The sequence below is a fragment of the Silurus aristotelis genome (assembly GCF_946808225.1).
Source record: "Silurus aristotelis genome assembly, chromosome: 9".
NCBI lineage: Eukaryota > Metazoa > Chordata > Actinopteri > Siluriformes > Siluridae > Silurus > Silurus aristotelis.
Genome location: NC_139582.1, coordinates 18,275,240 through 18,296,183, shown reverse-complemented (window position 1 = coordinate 18,296,183; position 20,944 = coordinate 18,275,240). Strand labels below are relative to the sequence as shown.

Below are 20,944 nucleotides of genomic sequence, written 5' to 3'. Positions count from 1 at the left end.
GGTGAATTGGAGCACGTCCCGATTTCTAGGGGCCCCCGGATCCCCTGGCGAACGCTCGTCCGTTCCAATTAATCCTGTTTAACCATTCTAATCACACTTTAGCACATTAATCCTATTTTCGCTCCAAAACACATCTAAATTGGGCAGCATGTGCTGTTTTTTTTTTTTCTATTTTATTTTAATATTGCCACTGCAAATCAGACGAAACTCAAAAAACTGGGGCCCGAGTTTTAACTTGCACTCTGATTGAACTTGGACTTCATAAAACACAGAACCGCACGTTTGTGTGGTTTTTTTTTTTTTTTTAAGGTGGAATTTATTGCAATATGATGATTCCACGACAGAAGGAAAAAAAAATGGATCCCTACAGAATGTCTGAAAATTGCCTCGCGATAAAAGGGCAGTTAAGAAGCGCTATTACGAGAGGGGATCAGGAGCTTGTCGAGGCTCGGCTGCCGTTATTGCGCGTGACATAAATACCGGCAGACACCGTAGCGTGTCAGACGCACATCCAAAAACACGCAGACAGCTACGCTCGGTAAACCCGATTCGTCTGTTAATGAAGAACTCCCGAGGCAGGCTAGTATATCCAACCTCCTGTATTTTCTCAGAAAATATCCAAACCAAAGTTTTCCATCTTTGATATTGCTCTTACAGCACGGCTCCAGTGTCAAAGTAATAAAAAAAAAAAGAAAGAAAGAAAGCGAGTGTTGCTTGAACGGCTACGTGCTGGATGGAGCGACGTGTCGAGTTTACCCTCGAGTCTCCTGCAGAGAGATTATACATGCAGGACTGAGAGGCTCTTAAATTTTACAAGCTGGATTATAAATAACGCCGCATTGTTAGCAAAGACCCAAGAAGCGAACGCGGATAAAATAACACCCGTGCAATAAAGTAGCTAATGCTGAAAAACGTATTTGAAAGTAGAGACGTAAAATAGTTTTTTCACTCCAAACTCACATTACTGACATCTTTATTAGCAATGAAAAGTTGAAAGATCCTAGTGTCTGGGCATTATTGCTATGTTTTTACAGCTCTTTTCTGATCAAATGCATTCAAAGTTTTAGAAAACATATATTTAGAGTTTATTTACAATAAGCAAAAGAAAATTCTTCAGCTTTTGCACATAACATGACATTATTCCCCCACAATGTTTTGTCTAGTTAGCTAAACCAAGTCAGCAAATGTCTTAGTTAGCTATAATCCGCTAACCTGTCCCCATTTCTGCTGTATTCTTGCACCTTAATCCTTTCCTTACTTCTGCTAGCTAGCTAGTCATCTAACATGAGCTCACCTGACCTAGAAGTGTTTATTTCTTTCTTGCTAATGCTAGCTAGCTAGCTTTTTGGTTAGACCGAATACTCACAAGCTAGCTAGCATGGTACAAGTCTGACAATGTATTTTGAAAGGATTTTAACTATAGAAAACAAATGCCCCACATGTTTCTGGAAATTCTAGCTAGCTGGCTAGCATGAATAAGTTGGACAGGATTTCTGAGGAATTTTTTAGTCCTACTTATAAGTATTTACATTGTTCATTGCTAATGCTAGGTAGTAACCACGAATTAACGTGACAGGATTTACAAAGTGTTTTCACAAATGTTCATTGTGTTTTATGGAATTCCAGCTAGCCGGCTAGCACAAACCTATTTTTTTTAAAGGGATTTCAAGTTTTTTATTCATAAGGCTCGACGCTGATTGCTAGTTAGCTGGCTAACACAAGCAACCATGACATGATTTCTGAGGTGATTTTAAGTCATATTCTCAAATATTTAGAATGTTCAATGCTAGTGCTAGCTAGCCGGCGATCTAATCTGACAGCACCTAAAAGGATTTGCAATCATATTCGCAAATATCTATGATGTTCACGGCTAAAACACGCTAAATGACTTTGTGGCCCTGATTTCCGCAGGGATTGTTTTTCATTTAACAAATATTTATTATATCTTATTTATAATGTGCTAGCTATCTGGCAAAAGTGAACTTAACCCGACATGATTTCTGAGATGATTTTAAGTCAGGTTCTCAAAATAATTTTCAAAACGTAAACATAATGCTAACGATCTGGCTAACCTTATGTTATGTTAGAGGATTTCTGTCAGGAGTTTTTTTTTTCTCAAACATTCGTAATTTTTTACTAGATGGCTAGCTGACACGCTCAAACCTGACGGGATTTAAATAATACAGATAAATGTTGAGCATTTTTAATGCCAGCAAAGAACGCATGCCTATAAATTACATTAAAACTAACAGACATTTTTCTTCAGAAGAGTATAACAGAAGCGAGATTTATTTATGTTAAAAGTTCATTTCTCAGGGGTTATTTATTTTTTTATCTCTTCAGTTACTTTATGGATTTTAATAAAAAAGGTTTACTGGTAATGCTAGCTCGCTAGTATCATCGAATCTGACAGGATTTCTGAAGGGATTTTACGACGTATTCCTGAATGTTCATAATGTTCCCTGTTAAAGCTTAGCTGGTTCTTTTTTATAAATATTTATGCTCATTTTTTTTTTTTTACTAATGCTAGCTTGTTAGCAGGAACAAACTTGGCATGATTTTATGTCATATTTATAAATGTTCATTATGATTAGTGATTTCTAGCTAGTTGGCTAGTACGTACACCACTGAATGGATTTCTGGGGGGATTTGAAGTCGTATTCACAAGTATTCTTACTGTTCACTGCCAGTCTTTTTCAGGGTATTACAGGAACATGTTTTATGTGTAGGAGTTTTCTCCCTGTGTTTTATTTTCAGTTTTGGTGAATCTGAATGCGGTAGTGAATCATGCTATAGGTATTTTACCCAAGCATGGCAAGATAGCAGTACAAGAAGAAACCTGAATCTGGACTGCTCATCGGAGTGTGTGTGTGTGTGTGTGTGTGTGTGTGTGTGTGTGTGTGTGTGTGTGTGTGTGTGTGTGTGTGTGTGTGTGTGTGTGTGTGTGTGTGTGGTAGCTGCGTGGAGAGGCCGGCTGAGTGTGTGGTTATGAGCGCTGGTGACCTGTCTCCACTCAAGCTTTGATTTATTATGTGAAAGACGTGTGGAGACCTTGTCTGGTTGGACAAGGCTTTTTCCAGCTGGTCACTGTGGTTACTGCAAGAAACTATTTTCTTGGAGATGTAGAAGGCCTTGGAGCGAGCAATACACCTCTGATGTGCTTAAAACTATAATTCCGGGCTTATATTTCTAAATATAAATATACCAGATGACCGCCAGTTCCCCTTTTTGTGGCTCGAGCCTGAGTGAAGAGATAAACAGATTTCTTTCTCTTTTTTTGTGGTACATGGCTGACGGTTTAGCCTTTTTGGACAAGTCTGGAATGTGAAGTGCCTTGTTGTACTGTAATACGCGACCGCTAATGGCTGCGGGTGCCCCCTGCAGTTACAGGTCTAATAGTCAGAAACGAGATTTAAAGCAAAATCTGACCGTAACAAAAGTTGCTTGAGATTTTTTTTTTATCTAGTCTCATAAGTGCTCTCTTCTGGAAACTGTGCTTGAGAACGTATAGTTATGCAGTGCTGGTGCTGGGGGGGTGTCAAACATGCGAAATAAAAAAATCTCATTGAAAATGTACGAAAACCATATCACTAATGACAAGGGCTGAGCCATACAAATCCTTGCATACACACTACAGAAACAATAACGTATTAAAATAAGGCATTTATAGAAACCTGTTGATTGCCTTGCAGCAATAACTACTGTCTGTAAGAAGAAATATTATTATTATTATTTTTATTATATGATTGAATTCTGAAATTTATCCAGTGTTTTCCAATTAATTACTTTTGTGACTAAGATTAAGAAACCAAGCTGTTTTTTGACCGGCCAGTGTAGCTTTGGACAGTATTATTTAAATATCAATGGACCTTTATTCAGTGATTGATTTGTCGTGTTTGAAAGGTCTTTGGTGCTGGCAGAACATTATATTATTAGCTCAGGTCTGAGGTCCTGCCATACAACCCAGAAAATAAATGAAAATTTTGTAGAAAAATAAATTACATTTAAAACATGCATTACTATTTAAAATATATAAATAAATTTCACACAAAATGTAATATTTAATGCTATATGCAATGTTAAATGTGTACACATATAAATCCAAAACGCCATTATGATTATAATAATAATGGCATTTTGATTATCATACTGTGATTATTTGGCCTAAAAAAATTACTTTACTTGCCATTTTTTTGTTCTAGCTGGACTGTTAATATAGATGAACATCCAGCGTCACATATTTGCCAACATATTAAATAAAACACTGTTTTTTCTTTGCAGTCGTAAAATAGAACAAACTTCGAAAAACAAAGTGTGATATTCCCTCACTCGGCAGGAAGGTGGGAAAAAAACAGCGCTATATTAACTTTACACATGCTTACAGAGTCTTTGTTCTTATTTTTTCTCCTCTCTCCACAAAGAAAGTATAAAGTAAACATGACAGCGGTGTTGGGAAACCCAGCGAGGCGGATTAGCGAGAGCTTCTGTCCCGGCTCGTGAGGCTTTGTGAGTGTGAGCAATCAGTGAAAATTATATGCTTTTAGAAGGATTTGATACCAAATATTGAGACGCTCGGGGATGTTTGGCAAACTCGGATGATGGAGAATTAGATTCAGAGGCACGATGGGTTCGGAGGAATCCCATATTTTCCAGCTGTTTGCCGAGATGAATTGGATCCTGGCGGATTTGTGTAACAGGATAAATACAGACGTGGAGCAGGGGGCTCGTGTTTAGGCACCACATGGCAGCATGGAAACTTAATTTTCAACCCAAAACAGATACCAGCAGACGTCTTCGGCAGGAGCGTCGCAGGAAATTGAAGAGCGCTCTTTCTTAATTTTTTTTTTACATTTTTTTTGTTATTAATCGACTCCTCCGGCTCACGACTGGCATCTGCGTTCGTCTTGGTGCACGTGTTTAGCGTGTGAGATGGGACGGTGCACTGTACCATCAACTCACAATCTAATCAGGCCTACATTTCAGGCTTGGATTACTCCACGTTGTCTCATCGTGATTTATAGGAAAGCACGACATGGGTTTGTTGTATAGTTTGTCTGAACCAACTACTGAACAAGTTTATTTCTTAATGAGCAAAAGTTTTAAAGATCATAGGTAGTTATAGTGAAAGCAATAATTTGTTTAATCAATCAATGCAATTTAATTATGAGATGCAAAAACTTCAATAATGAGCTGATCTCGTTATATATGTTGTCTTATTATTAGTAGTTAGTTAGTAAACTTAATTTAAATATGTATAAATTTACTACTTCTATTACTAACGACTACCGTAAAAATAAAATAAAAAATATATTGTTTTTCCGCACATATAAACATACACACACACACACACACACACACACACACACACACACACACACACACATTTCGAACAAAGCACAATACACAACAAATGTGTTACAGCACCAAAGAAAAAACATGTCCATAAGATGTTATACATTACAAAATGTCAAAAAAGGAGCAGGATGATGCAATAATACCATAATTGTAATTAAGGATATATATGTTAATTAACTTATTTTCATAGGTTAGCACTCATATATGGTGTCTTCTTATTATTTTGATTATTATGATTTTTATTATTATTAGTCAGTTAGTCAGTGAGTGCTGCAGCTTTTCCATGCCTTGTGCTTTGTAGGTATATATATATATATATATATATATATATATATAAACGCTAATCCATTTTACCGACACAAATTTTATTAACGTGCAATTCCATTTGACTATTTTCATAAAAAAATCTAAATAAATAAATATAAAAGAGGCAAAATATAAAACCTTCAACGCAACGACGTCTTTTCTTTACTCAGGTATAAAAAAAAAATATTTACTTCACTGAAAAATAATTTTTAAACGAAACATTTGTTTTATTGATGCGTGAAGTCTCAAATCAGCACCAAAATCTGCCATGGTGCACACATCCGGCAATTAAATCCGTCCGTGTGGAAACATAGCAAATATTTATTTTGGTGTCCTGATGATTTACATAATTTAAAACACCACACATTTTATATAAAGAATCCATATTTGTCCATGGCCATGTTGATTAGAGTATCAAAAACTTGAAAAGTTCAAAATGAATGCATAATAAAAATGTGAGTTTAAGTTGCGATTAATCACGCGTTATCTCTTGACAATTATTTGGTTAATTAAATATTTTACTTAATTTATATAATAAATAACTCAATTCATATATATATATATATATATATATATATATATATATATATATATATATATATATATATATATATATATATATATATATATATTTATATGACCATTCTAGTATATTTTCTTCCCTCCCTTCAGCAGCACTACAATAGTTCTGACCATAATTCAAAACAAACCTTTATTGTAATGAACTTATTTCTGTAGGTTTCCACAGCAATCATTCATCATTCATCTATTAAGTTAAAGAAGAAAATCTAATTTCATGTTAGTTCATGCCTACTGCAAAAGGAGTCTCCATTGCCAGTGCTTTTTCCCCCAGTCACAGTGAGTCCTACATCTGTTCCATGCCTTCTGCTTTCTTGTAAACATGACTCGTTTAATATTTTGCTGTTTACTCAAATACCTGTGCGACATATCAGTCATCTCGATCGAAATCTTACTCTTGATTGTTCAACCAGAAGAAGAATAAAACACGTTTGGAGAGGTGGTGTTAGAGGAAAATATTCCACACTCACACCACCATGCTGTTGATTAATTTTCTAAAACAGCACGTTGGATGAAGCGAATGTTTCATTGCTTACACGTTGCACGTTGCGTCCTGTGAGATACCCTGCGCGGTACCCTTCTATAATCTTTTTTTATTATTCAACCTGATTTCCTTGTACGATGACGCTAAATGCGTTCTGTTCTGTTCAGTCCGTTTTGCATTTACGCCACGATTCCCCCGGCTGCGTTTTCCCCTGATGAGCCCGGCAACAATCAAACCTTTAACAAATCATATATTAGAGAGGTTTTATCAAAATGGCTGTGCGGAGTAAAAGCATCATCGCGAGTCCGGACCGGTTCGACGTTTAGCATTAGACTCGCACGGATAGGTGGTAATGTAAAATAACAGACATAACAAATCAGCGAATGCAGTAAGAGAAAACACATGCGACGGGAACGCGAAAACAAATTAAGGGTCGTGCCACGAGGAAGCCCGTTTAATTTCCAATCTCCAAATACATCTTCTCTATCAATATAATCTAATCTGTTGGACGCTCGGCCAAGAGTAATATTCACAACGAGACGAAAATTGCATATTTTGGATAGACAGGCAGCTGTGTTCCTAGTCTTGGGGGAAAAACAGAAAGTGGGTGTGTGGGGGTGCAATTGGAAAGCTTTTATTCATTAGTGAAGAGCAGGATTGGACTCAAAGTGTGTACTCTCTCGGAAACGATGTACGTCTGATCTCCACTTGTTATTTTCAATTGGGGGTGGTGGAGTGTCCACCAAACACAAGCCAGCGCTGTTAGCATTCCCGTTGCTGCAGTTGACATATGGCTAGGGTTTGAAATGTCATTTCCTTGTCAGAGTGATCCTATCTTTGTAAACTCCGCCTCAAATGATTTCGCCCATTCCATTATCCAGAAAACTCTCAGTGTTGGTGGATATGTGACCCGGAGAGAAAGGGTTTATTTGTATTTATTTTGGTGATAAAATAAGGTTCTAATTGCCAGAAACATGACAGTGGTGCTTGATATATAAAGACGCACAAGTTGATTACATGTACTGATTATGATGTGCAGATCTATTTCATGTCAGTTTGTAATCAAACCCTGACATCTTGTAATTACTTTCGCATGCAGGAAGAGGAGGACGAGGAGGAGAAGCGGCAGCAGGACAAGGAAAAGGAGGAGCCTGGACACTTTTCATCACTTGTGTTTCTCTGTCAGGTAAGATGAATTGAAGTGTTGTATACGAGGAACTTTCGCATGCGGCACGGGATCACGTGCGATCCCGGGGTTCACTCCGAGGTGAACTCTGACTTCCTGAATTCCGCAGGCCAGAGATTCACCTCATCTTCCTGTTCTACTATTGTAATTACGGCCCAACGCGTGCCCCGGGGACTACCGAATGTCAGTCCGCAGCGGCGGCTGATCAAGTCTTCGTTTATTGCTGTCGGATTTGTTTTGTGTGCGCCGGGGTGGGTGGGTGGGGGGAGGGGGCAGGCAAACGATTGACAGGCAAGTTTGTATTTTAAGCGCTCCTAATCTCCTGTTTAAGCACTTGTTTTATTTTTTTCCTTCCTTGAAATGACTCCGGTCATTCTTTAGCAGCGTGATCCGCAAGGCCAATGTGGTGCGAAGAAGATTTCCAGATCCGAGTGTGGCCGGGACGGCACGGACCACCCGTACGGATCAGATAGGAGCGTGGAAAGCCTGGGCTGAATCAGCCTGGCACTGGAAATTACAGTGATGTGTGCGGGACAAGAAATGTTCTCGTCGTCCTCATTCTTTCTCCCCATAACCACACTGTTCTCGGTAATAGATTTCAGGAGAGGCTTTTTTTTTTCCTCTCTCTCTCCCTCTCTTTCTCTCGTCTGTGGTTGTTTATTATTGTTCCAAATGACAGACTGCAGAGTCGGCGCGAGGGAGGGCATTGAAAACAATCATCGTCAAACTCGAGCATGCCGACTGTCACTCGCAGGAAAGGCCTTCGGAGTGCTGAGAGAGAGGAGAGAGGAGAGAGGAGAGAGGAGAGAGAGAGAGAGAGAGAGAGAGAGAGAGAGAGAGAGAGAGAGAGAGAGAGAGAGGATTTATAGCGTCTTAAAAGACGGATTAAAAAATTCTCAGTTTGTGGCCTGAGGGCAATTTCAAGGGGTGCGTTTACTTATGTAAGGTGAGAAATTAGAGAACCTGCTTCCTTTACATTCACACACACTTTATGTCAGGGTCAGCGGGCCTGCCTTTGTATATGTGTGTGTATGTACCAAATCCAACACCTGAGATGCCCCAGGAATAAAAAAACTTAATGTTTCGACCCCCCTGGCCACCTGATCGCTAGCCGAGTTTGACTTCGCTGTACTGGGAGATTAGCCGCGTCACATGGATTCGGTTTGCGACCGCAGCCCATTGAGCAAAGTCAATTTACTGCAGGAGATCACTGTAAGGGGTTTATACCCTTTTATTCTCTTATTCTATTATTTATTCAGCGGCCAACATAAGGATTCGATTCGCTGCACCAGATTACGTTCCACCTCTTTAATAAAAGACGGGTCTGTGCTGCTGGTTTTCACTTTAATTGATGCAGTGTGTTAAATACTTTTGTGTGTGTGTGTGTGTGTGTGTGTGTGTGTGTGTGTGTGTGTGTGTGTGTGTGTGTGTGTGTGTGTGTTAATTTTAAGACATCTGGCCTGGACACATGGACTGATAGAAGAATAGAAAGATGCCTGACTTTGATGTGCTTGATTCCTAATACTTACATAGCTACTGACTTCATATTTAATTGCTTCCTTAATGAATTACGGACTACATTTATTATTATTATAATTTATTGGACTGTTTTTATTTATTTACCAACACATTTCTTACTTGCTTGTTTACAGATTGTTCTCACTTGCGTATTACTTCCTTCCCAACTTCCTTTACTGACATACTAATTATGAGTATACTGAATTACTTTACTTTACTTTCTTACTAACTTTTATATATCTCCTTAACTTCCATCCTTTCTCGCTTCTCTTCCTCCCTCCTGTGTTCCATCCTCAGTTTTTCTTTCCTAAATTCCTTCCTTTCTGTGTTACTTCCTGATTGTTCCTTCCTGAGTTCTTTATCTTCCTTCCTTTCTTCTTTCTCCTTCTTCCTCCCGAGTTCCATCCTTTCCTGAGTTCCTTTCCTCCTGAGATCCTTCCTGAGCTCCATTCCTTCCTTACTGATGTACATCTTAACTAAATTTTGAATCTTTACTTACATCTTTACTGACTTACTATTTCTTTAAATTTTTTCGCACTTTATTTGCTTAGATTTCTTTATTTATTTCTTCTTTATTTCATACTATTGCATTTATTTATTTATAATTTAGTAACAAATGTATTTCCGTACATATTCCTTTATTTCTTTTTTATTTCTTTTTTTATTTCCTAATTTACTTCTAAAGTTATTTCCTGTTTTTTATTTCCTCAGTTACTTCTTACCTACGTCTATTATTTTAATAATTTAGTTCTTATTTTCTAATCTACTTATTCATTCCTTCCTTTCTTCTCTTCTAACTTCCTATTTCTTTTCCTATTTCCTATTTCCTTAGTTATTTCTAGCTTATTTGGTGAATTACTTAAGTACTCACTTGTGTTAAAATGTGTGTTGGTCTCCAACATGGACTCTCTTTCCACTGAATACAGAGAACCTCATGTACCTTGTTCTCTTTTCTGGCACCGAGCTTCAGAATCCTAGAGGCTGCGATCTGATTGTTTTTTTTACACTTACAGTTAGTGGTAAATAATAGGGCATGCTTTCTGACAGGCTACAGGAAAAAGAGCTGCAGTTGGTCACCTGCCATGTGGGTTAAATAACCTCTTTCTGTGGATGGAGGCAGCTTTTGGCAGCATTTCCCTATGAAAAGTACCAGACTCTATAGCAAATGCTAGCGGTCTGGCTTTGCGGGACTAAGCACACAAGACATGCAAATGTGTGAAAACAAGCTGGATGTTGGAGATGATTCATTTTATTTATGTAATTGGTAATATGTTTGCAAATAGAATTCATTTTACAGGTATTATTTGAGGTGGGTTTGTTGACCAGCCTCAACCTGATTAACTACTTGGTGCCTAAGCTGTTTGGGGGCCCATATGAAGGTAGTGCTGTTTTGTTAAATTATGAGGTGTGGTACTGCAGCTAGCATTGACCCCCTCACAGCTCAAGAGCTCTTGATTTAATCCTGAGATCAGTTTACAGTTGGAGTTTTGCATGTTTTCCACATTTCGTCTGGGTTCTCTGGTTCCTTCCACCAAACAAATTCAGGTGAAACAACTAATTGAATTGCCTTCAGACGTGTGCACTTAACTGGCATCCCATTCAAGATGGATTCCATAGTCTGTACCTATGATACAGGAGAAAAATTAAACCAATTTAAATAAAAAATCATCTACTGCTGGTCCACTCATCCCTCCATCATCTACCACTGGTTCATTCATCCCTCTATCCTCTACCACTTAACCCTCCATCATCTACTGCTGGTCCATTCATCCCTCCATCATCTACTGCTGGTCCACTCATCCCTCCATCATCTACCACTGGTTCATTCATCCCTCTATCCTCTACCACTTAACCCTCCATCATCTACTGCTAGTCCATTCATCCCTCCATCATCTACCACTGGTTCACTTATTCCTTGTTCCTCTACCACTGCTATATTTAACTTTTCATCTTCTACAACTTCTCAACTAATCCCAACATTCTCTACCACTGATCCCACCATCCTCTACCACTGCTCCACTGATCCCTTATCCACTACCACTGCTCCACTGATCCCACCATCCTCTACCACTGCTCCACTGATCCCACCATCCTCTACCACTGCTCCACTGATCCCTCCATCCTCTACCACTGCTCTACTGATCCCACCATCCTCTACCACTGCTCCACTGATCCCTCATCCACTACCACTGCTCCACTGATCCCTCCATCCTCTACCACTGCTCCACTGATCCCTCATCCACTACCACTGCTCCACTGATCCCTCATCCACTACCACTGCTCCACTGATCCCACCATCCTCTACCACTGCTCCACTGATCCCACCATCCTCTACCACTGCTCCACTGATCCCACCATCCTCTACCACTGCTCCACTGATCCCACCATCCTCTACCACTGCTCCACTGATCCCACCATCCTCTACCACTGCTCCACTGATCCCACCATCCTCTACCACTGCTCCACTGATCCCACCATCCTCTACCACTGCTCCACTGATCCCACCATCCTCTACCACTGCTCCACTGATCCCTCCATCCTCTACCACTGCTCTACTGATCCCACCATCCTCTACCACTGCTCCACTGATCCCTTATCCACCACCACTGCTCCACTGATCCCTCCATCCTCTACCACTGCTCCACTGATCCCTTATCCACCACCACTGCTCCACTGATCCCACCATCCTCTACCACTGCTCCACTAATCTCTCCATCCTCTACCACTGCTCCACTAATCTCTCCATCCTCTACCACTGCTCCACTAATCTCTCCATCCTCTACCACTGCTCCACTGATCCCTCATCCTCTACCACTGCTCCACTGATCTCTCTATCCTCTACCACTGCTCGAGTGATCCCACCATTCTTCTTCCACTACTCCACTGGTCTCTCCATCCTCTACCACTGCTCCACTGATCCCTCCATCCTCTACCACTGCTCTACTGATCCCACCATCCTCTACCACTGCTCCCTTATCCACTACCACTGCTCCACTGATCCCACCATCCTCTACCACTGCTCCACTGATCTCTCCATCCTCTACCACTGCTCTACTGCTCCCTCATCCTCTACCACTGCTCCACTGATCTCTCCATCCTCTACTACTGCTCCATTGATCTCTCCATCCTCTACCACTGCTCCACTGATCCCACTATTTTTCTTCCACTGCTCCACTAATCTCTCCATCCTCTACCACTGCTCCACTGATCTCTCCATCCATTACCACTGCTCCACTGATCCCTCTATGTCTCAAGGTACAAGGAAAACCCGCTTTAAAAATCTTCCCCTTCTTATGGCCCTGATTAGAAGGTTATGTTCAAATCCCGGAACCACCAAGAAGCCATGTTTCAACTCTTGACCATTAACTTATTAATTATAAGAGACTTAAGTGTCCACCGAAAGACAAAAACAGTAACTCATAAGGGTTCTAGTTTAGAAAGCTAAACTACAAACCCTCCAAAATATTTCCCTCTTTTTTCACCTAAGAGTTCAAACTTAAACCTTACAAACTGCGTCACATGATTTGTTTCGAAGACCGACAGATGCTTTCACTGCCAGTCCAAACCCAGAGGTTAAAATAATTCTTTATCGCTTAATGTCAGTAACTCATACACATAATTAAATATGTTTTTCTCAGCAAAGATAGAAGTGCAACCTGAGCACGAGACTTTTTTAGGCATTACTGGAGTTTTTGGACCCGCCATCGCTCGTCACCATAAAGCTGAAAGCTGAGGCCTCTTTAGCTAAACACGCCAACACTATCCGAGTTCTCCGTCCTCGCACGGAGCATACGGTCACATTTCACTGTTGATTTAATAGAAATGGAACAGGATGGATTTGAGGATATTTCATTAATCTTTCTTTCCTTTCACTGGGCAGGAAATTGAAGCAAACAGAACTCAAAACGTTGTTCCACTATTGTGCTTTGGGCTGCCAGTGTTCTCTTTCTCTCTCTTACACACACACACACACACACACACACACACACACACACACACACACACACAATCTTTCTTTTTCTTACTTTCTCTGGCAATGTAGAGGCCCATTAGTCACACACATTCCTTTAAATCTCTCATTCATTTTAATGCCCCACTGCCCAATTACAGCAGGTGCAAAAAAAAAAAAACCTACCCCCTTGATTTTAGACGCTGTATACCTGTCCAAATCTAAAACACACCTTCACTTGACCTTGAAATAGCTTCAGAAATCATTACTTCAGCTTTAAAGTTTTAAAGTACGAATCTGAAGGACTTAAAACATTCTTTTCCTACAAAGTACGTTTTAGTTCCAAATGGAATTCAAAAGGAAGTAGCATCATCTATAAAAGTAAGTATCTATCTATTTATTTTTTTATTTTCAGTGATATTGTGATATATTCTGATTTAGAAGTCACTTTAAAAGTTCAACTATGTTGCCTGAATTATATACTGAAAAATACTGAAATTATTAAGGAAAAACGGGATTATGATTAGAAAGTCTATGCTAATAGAAATTATGATAATTATTTTATTATATTTATTTAATGATAATTATAATGTATTATAATGCAAAAATGCTCTTACTAAACATGTTAAACAAAGAAAAAAATTGTATATGGTAAAATGCAATTATATTTATTAAAATTGTTTATTATTTAAACATTTTTTGTTTTAGTAAATCTATCAATCTATCTATCTATCTATCTATCTATCCATCCATCCATCCATCCATCCATCCATCCATCCATCCATCCATCCATCCATCCATCCATCCATCCAACAAATCTCCACAAGTACACTCCACAATCTAGCAGAACATCTTCTCAGAATAGCGGAAGTTATTATAACAGAAATAAAGACTGTGGAATGAAATGTTCAAATAAATCACATACAGATCTTATGATCAGGTGTCCAAAAACTTTTGGCCATACAGTGTATATGCGTAGCATGTAGTATTTAACGACAAAATATTTTCTCTATTTTTTCTGTATTTTTTTCTTTTGTTAATGAATGCAGTTTGTTCTGATTGAATTAGCTTCTGATAAAAATCTAGCAGAATGGAGAGCCAACAGCAACACACTAAAAGCGGTCTAATGCAATAGCTTGTCGTTTCAGGCTGTTTTTGGGGGGTTTTCCTGCATTACCATGCATTTTTTTTTTTTACTTACAGAATAGAGTTTTTACTGTAATTGAGGGAGGCACATTTTCAGCCTGGATTCCTGTGATTGAGGAAATGTGTCCACCTCTACAACCAAGAATAAATAAATAAATAAATAAATACGCAAATAGTGTACAAGCTTCTCGGTCATGAGTGATGTGATAAGTCATGAGGAAAAGTCAAACGGCCAGCTGGAGAGACCTGGGAAGGATTGAACCCTTCAACTTTGAGGGGAAGAAAAAAACCCCAGTGTTCTGCAGCCGCATTGCTTAAGGGCGAAATATCGACGGGTCAGAGGCAACATTAGTACGTGCTTCCAGGATTATTGAATTACGTTTATGATACATTTCCTGAAAATGCTCCCCCCCCCTTTTTTTTCCCAACCCAACCCCACCCCACCCCATTTCTCCTCCATGCTCCAGTTACAGCTAATGAGGGTAATTATTGAATAGCTTAACTGTAATGCTGCATCGATTCCGCAGCTTCAATAGGGTTAATACCTGGCCGTATCAAGATAGGATTAGGGCCTAGTGTACACAACAAGCGGGAGTGCTTTCGTGGACAAAATATGCGCCTAATTCCATCCTGTCAGCGGTGGATATTAAAGATTATTAACCAGCACTGTTGGGTTATTTGTAAGTGACAATGGTGGCAGTGTTTGATTCATCCTTAATTTCCAGAGGCAAGAAAAACCCTGTGAAAGGTATCATATTGTAGTAAAGCCTTCTAACCTCATTATAGTATTATGAAGTTTCTGTTAGCTTAAAAGTTTTAAGGAGCATTGTGCATGATGGGATTTTGATGATGATGATGATGATGATGATGATGTTGCTATTGCCATAAATGGCATATTTTCTACTTATACAATAAATAGATAATATATTCGGAACATCCCGTTCCACATTTTCTGTTAGAATAACCCCCACTCTTCTATTGATGCAGGTGAGAAGGTGAGGAGGCCTGTGGTATAGTCAGTGTTCACATTTCATCCCAAAGGTGTTCAATAGGGTCTCCTCTATAGCAGGAGATCTTCCACTCCAACTCGTGTATTTTATTGGAGCTGGCTTTATACACAAGGGCATTGTGATGTTGGAACAGGTTTGGGTCTTCTAGTTTAACAGAAGGTAGAATTGAATGTCTACATATCAAAAGACATTTTGTACAATCGAGTGCCTCCATATTTTTATACCAGCAGTTTGGCGATGAACCACATATGGCTGGAAGTCAGATGTCCAAATGCTTTTTCATATATTTATATATAAATGATGTTCTAATAAAAAACCCATTCATCATTATTATGATAAGAAGGTAACGACGAATATGGACGTAATAAAGGAAATACAGAACTTAATAAATATTTATAAATATGCTCAAGCACTCGGGAGTCTTTAGCACCTGTGCAGGATTAACCTACGCCAGACCACCGGCAGCTCAGGCCCGAGTTAAGCTTTCAGATTGGGTTACTGCTCTGTGTTAGCCATGTTGGTCCAGGTGCTCTCACTCTCTCCGCCATTCCTCCTCCAATCCAACAATAAGCTCCTGTGTTTGCAATCACTGCTGAATTATCAGATGTATCTGAAGCTGATTTTAGCCGTGCTGCTTTCATTTTCCTTTGCTGTTGGTCTTCATCCAGGCTGCGTTGCGCATCCATGTGGTACGCTTTACATGCGCAGTGCACCCAAAGTGCATTCATGTGGTGCGAGACGAGGAAACGAAGCAAAAACACAAACGCAAATCCATCAAACACAACCGTCTGGCATCAACACACTAGCAGATCACAAACACAGTGACAGAAAGCATCACAAACACAACAAATCACAAACACAACACAACAGCAAATCACAAATATAACAAAAACCATCACAAACACAACACAACTGCTAATCACAAACACAACACAACATAACAGCAAATCACAAACAGAATTAAAAAATACCATTGCAAAATACAACAAAAAACATCACAGACACAATACAACTGCTGATCCCAAACAAAACACAACACAACAGCAAATCACAAATACAACAATAAACAGCACAAACACAACTGCTAAACACAAACAAAACACAACACAACACAACAGCAAATCACAAATACAACAATAAACAGCACAAACACAACTGCTAAACACAAACAAAACAACACAACACAACAGCAAATCACAAATACAACAATAAACAGCACAAACACCACTGCTAAACACAAACAAAACAACACAACACAACAGCAAATCACAAATACAACAATAAACAGCACAAACACCACTGCTAAACACAAACAAAACACAACACAACAGCAAATCACAAACAGAATGAAAAAAACATTGCAAAATACAACAAAAAACATCACAAACACAACACAACAGCAAATCACAAACACTGACAATAAACAACATCACAGACACAACAGCAAATCATAAACACAAAAACAAAAACCATCACAAACAGAACACAACAACAAATCACAAACACAGTGACAAAAACGATTACAACACAACACAGTAAAGCTAAAAATACAGCAGCAACAGAACAACACATCATAAACCCAATGACAAAAACAAAACCTAACAGTGGTAACACAATCATAAAACTTAAACTGCAGCAGAATCAAGATTGACGCAACAACAAATCAGACATAACTACAAAACAAACAAATAAAAAAGGCAAATCACAACTTTGACATAAAAAAATTAAATCCAAATGACTACAGCAAAACTAAACACACAACAAAACTTAAATCATGACAACAAATTAAAACCAAGAAACCAAAAGCACAAATACAACAAAAACACAAACTGCAAAATTAAAAAGCAAAAAACAGAAGAACAGAACCAAATTACAGGCGACGACAAAATTAAAAACACAACTATGAGTGCAAATCAGAATTAAAGACACAAAACTAAAAACAACCACAAATCACAACAATAAAATCACCATAGCACAACAAAACTGAAAACACAGCCACACATTAACAACACAACAGTAACACTTTTCCATTGTTGAATAAACTTTAATGATCACAATTTCCATAAGGACATTATTTGATCGCCTTCTGATTTAGTAAATTTACCTCCTTACAGTGAAATAAACAAAAAAATGCAGAAAATCCAGTTCTGTCCTTTAGGAAAATACTTCTAATATCAACTAATTATGTGTTTGAAAGACACCTGTCACAGAATCAACCTCTTCCATTCAAACCTCTCCACCACCATGGGCAACACCAAAGAGCTGTCAAAGGACATCATGGACAAGATTGTAGACCTGCACAAAGCTGGAATGGGCTTCAAGACCATCAGCAGGAATCTTGGTAAGAAAGAGACCACTGTTGGCACGATAATGGATCTCCATGCAAAATCTCACCTTATTGGGTGAGGATTGTTCTGAGAAAGGTGAGGGATCAGATCAGAATTACATGGGAGGAGCTTGTTAATGATCTCAAAGGAGCTGAGACCACAGTCACCAAGAAAACCATTGGTAACACACTAAGGTCTCTCCGCTCAAGACTGCAAATGAACAGGCCAGTTTGCTAATGAACACATAAATGATTCGGAGAACACTTGGGAGAAGGTGATGTGGTCAGATAAGACCAAACGTGAACTCTTTGGGCATCAACTGGACTCACCATGTTTGGAGGCAGAGAAATGCTGAATATGACCCCAACAACACCATCGCCACTGTCGAACATGGAGGAGGAAACATTCTGCTTTGGGGCTGTTTCTCTGCTAAGGGTACCGGAAGACTTCAGCACATGAACAGGGTCATGCACTGCAGAATCTTGGGTGAGAACCTCCCGGTCTCAGCCAGAACACTGAAGACAGGTGGTGGACGGGTCTTCCAGCATGACAATGACCAAAAAACATACAGCCAAGGCAACAATCTGATGGTCTCGTTGCCCATTCCAGCCTTGTGCAGGTCTACAATCTTGTCCCTGATGTCCTTTGACAGCTCTTTAGTCTTGCTCATGGTGGTGGTGGTTTGAATGGAAGAGGTTGATTCTGTGACAGGTGTCTTTCATACACATAACGAGTTGATATTAGGAGCACTAATACATTTACAAAACCAGTACAAATAATTATTTCCCACACTGTTAATACACAATAAACTGACGTCCCAGAGCTGGGAAGTAACGGAGTACAAATACTTTGTTACTGTACTTAAGTAGATTTTTTTGGTATCAGTACTTTACTCCACTATTTATTTTTCAGACGACTTTTTACTTTTACTCATTACATTTTTACACAAATATCTGTACTTTTTACTTCTTACATTTTCAAAAACGGCTCGTTACTTTAGTTTTAATCCATTGATTTGGTGAAATATTTTTTTAATTTTCATCTATTTTAATCCGCTGGTGTATAAAGTCCTGACTCTCACTCAGCACAGATGTAGACTAGTTTACGGAGCTAAGAATCAGCAGGCAGAAGGCAGTAAGAAGTTTGGGGTTAATGTGGATGAGACAGAGGAAGTCATTGATGTAAACATGACTGAGAACAGACACATTCCTGATCATCATCATCTTTTCTCTGCTTGTGTTCTATATGTGGATCTTCAGCCTGGACACATTCATTAGTTAAGAACATTTTTAATTCGTTTTGTATTAATGCCTGTCAAAATTTAAATTATTTTAAACGGCACGAAATTTTATTAAGGCGCTATCGATTCAGGGCGCATTTCTGTTTCAACATTTTTATAGAAAATGTAAATACATAAATAAATAACTAAATAAAAAAGGCGAAATTAAAACCTTCGGCAAAAAATACGTTTATCCACGATGTCCTTTCTTAGATATTAAATAAATAAATAAACTCCAGATAAAAATATTTGTAATCAGTAAACTTTTGTTTTATTTCTGCGCCAAGTCTCAAATCAAACACCAAATCCGCCATCATTCACACAATTAAACCTCTCGGTGGCGTTTTGTGGGTTTTTCCCTCATAATGGTGACACAAACTTAAATTACTGTCTTTATTGATCGTACAGATAAAAACAATACATCATTGAAATCTGTAAAATGTCTATAATGTTCTATATATAAGCTTCCTGACTTGACTTGAAGAGGTGCAGTTTCTCCGGTATCACCTCATTAACTGTCCGTGTGGAAACATAGCAAAGGCTCTTAATGATGTCCACACATCTCTGCACTGATATAGCCTTTATATATTTAATCACTGTACATATGATTACATACATATCACATGCTGTAAATATGATACATGTTTAACACCTCCAAGCTGCCAGTTTTGGGCACCTGAGCAAGCACTTAACTCAACACAGCTCATTTAGTAAATGAGATCATTAAGAGTCGCTCAGGATAAACACTTCCAACAGGAAGTGGCTATATCTCACTATCTTTGTCTCTCTATTTTCTCTATCGAATTGTGTCTGTGTCTCTTTTAGTAAATGTCTCTGTCTCACTGTATATGTTTCTCTCTTGCTGTCTCTCTATTTGTTTCTCACTCTTTCTAAAGCTGTGTCTGTGTCTCTTTGTCTTTGTCTCTGTCTTTCCTGCTTATTTACAAGTTTTGAAGTAATGCCATTAGCGATCTATAATAAAAGACTTTCCTGGTTCGATTCTTACCTCTAGTTTCATATTGAACATTATAAAAATTTTAAAAACAGAACAATAAAAGGTCATTAAAATTGGTTGCTGGTAAATCATGGTATATCAGTGGTGCAGGTGTTGGAGATGTGGTTCTTGTACCTGAGTCACTTCTCATAGACTTCGAGTAACTGAGAGAATGTACAGGAAGGAGAAGTTTTGACCCTCTACCATCATGATCTAAGAGAAAACAGTGGTCTCTTGACTATAGAAAAACCAAGAGTCCAATAAGCAAAGCCTTGTTTGTTATCCCTCTGGTAGTGTAGTCGTTAGTGATGTGGCCTCTGCTATCTGACTCACCCGGTTTGATTCCTACCCCTTTGCTTTCCTTTAAATTGTTTAAAAAGTTTTATAAAATAACCAAAAAAGGTCCTAAAAATCAGGTTCTTGCAGGAGATCCTGTAGCTCAATTGGAAGAGCTTTACCTCCGGGTTGAGAGGTTGCTGGTTCAAGCCCGGGTTCAAAGTTAAGAGTGTGGAAGGTTCCGGTGACCATAGTGAGGACAGGCTATAAAGCTTGTTTAGAGCAGGTCTATCTTTCTTTTCAACCCATTAAAAACAAAAATATATCACTAAAGAAAAATATAGGATGTAAATCCTAATCGTGACTGGCAGGCAGAAAGCAGGATTCGAACCCTGAACCCCACCAAAAGCATGACACCTGAATTAACCCACTGAACCATCAGGGAAGAGAGGCTGGGAAGTTTGTTTAGAGCAGGTCTATCTACCTTTAAACCATCAACACAAGAATATAAAGCTAAAGAAAGCAGGAACATAAT

At 38.8% G+C, this 20,944-nt stretch overlaps 1 protein-coding gene across 2 annotated transcripts in view; it reads left to right on the top strand.

The window, feature by feature from the left end:
* dicer1 (dicer 1, ribonuclease type III) overlaps positions 1–9,459 on the top strand; it is a 63,065-nt gene extending 53,606 nt beyond the window's left edge. Inside the window, exons 29-31 of one of the 2 annotated variants that reach the window (XR_014535196.1) lie at positions 7,824–7,910; positions 8,292–8,678; positions 8,733–9,459. Coding sequence is in view for 1 of the 2 variants with exons in the window: in XM_083551007.1 (XP_083407133.1) it covers positions 7,824–7,910; positions 8,292–8,405 (201 nt within the window). In the remaining variant the exon portion in view is untranslated. Of the gene's footprint in view, positions 1–7,823; positions 7,911–8,291 lie in introns of both variants that reach the window. The other variant, XM_083551007.1, reaches the window with a different exon arrangement.
* The last annotated feature ends 11,485 nt before the right edge of the window (positions 9,460–20,944 follow it).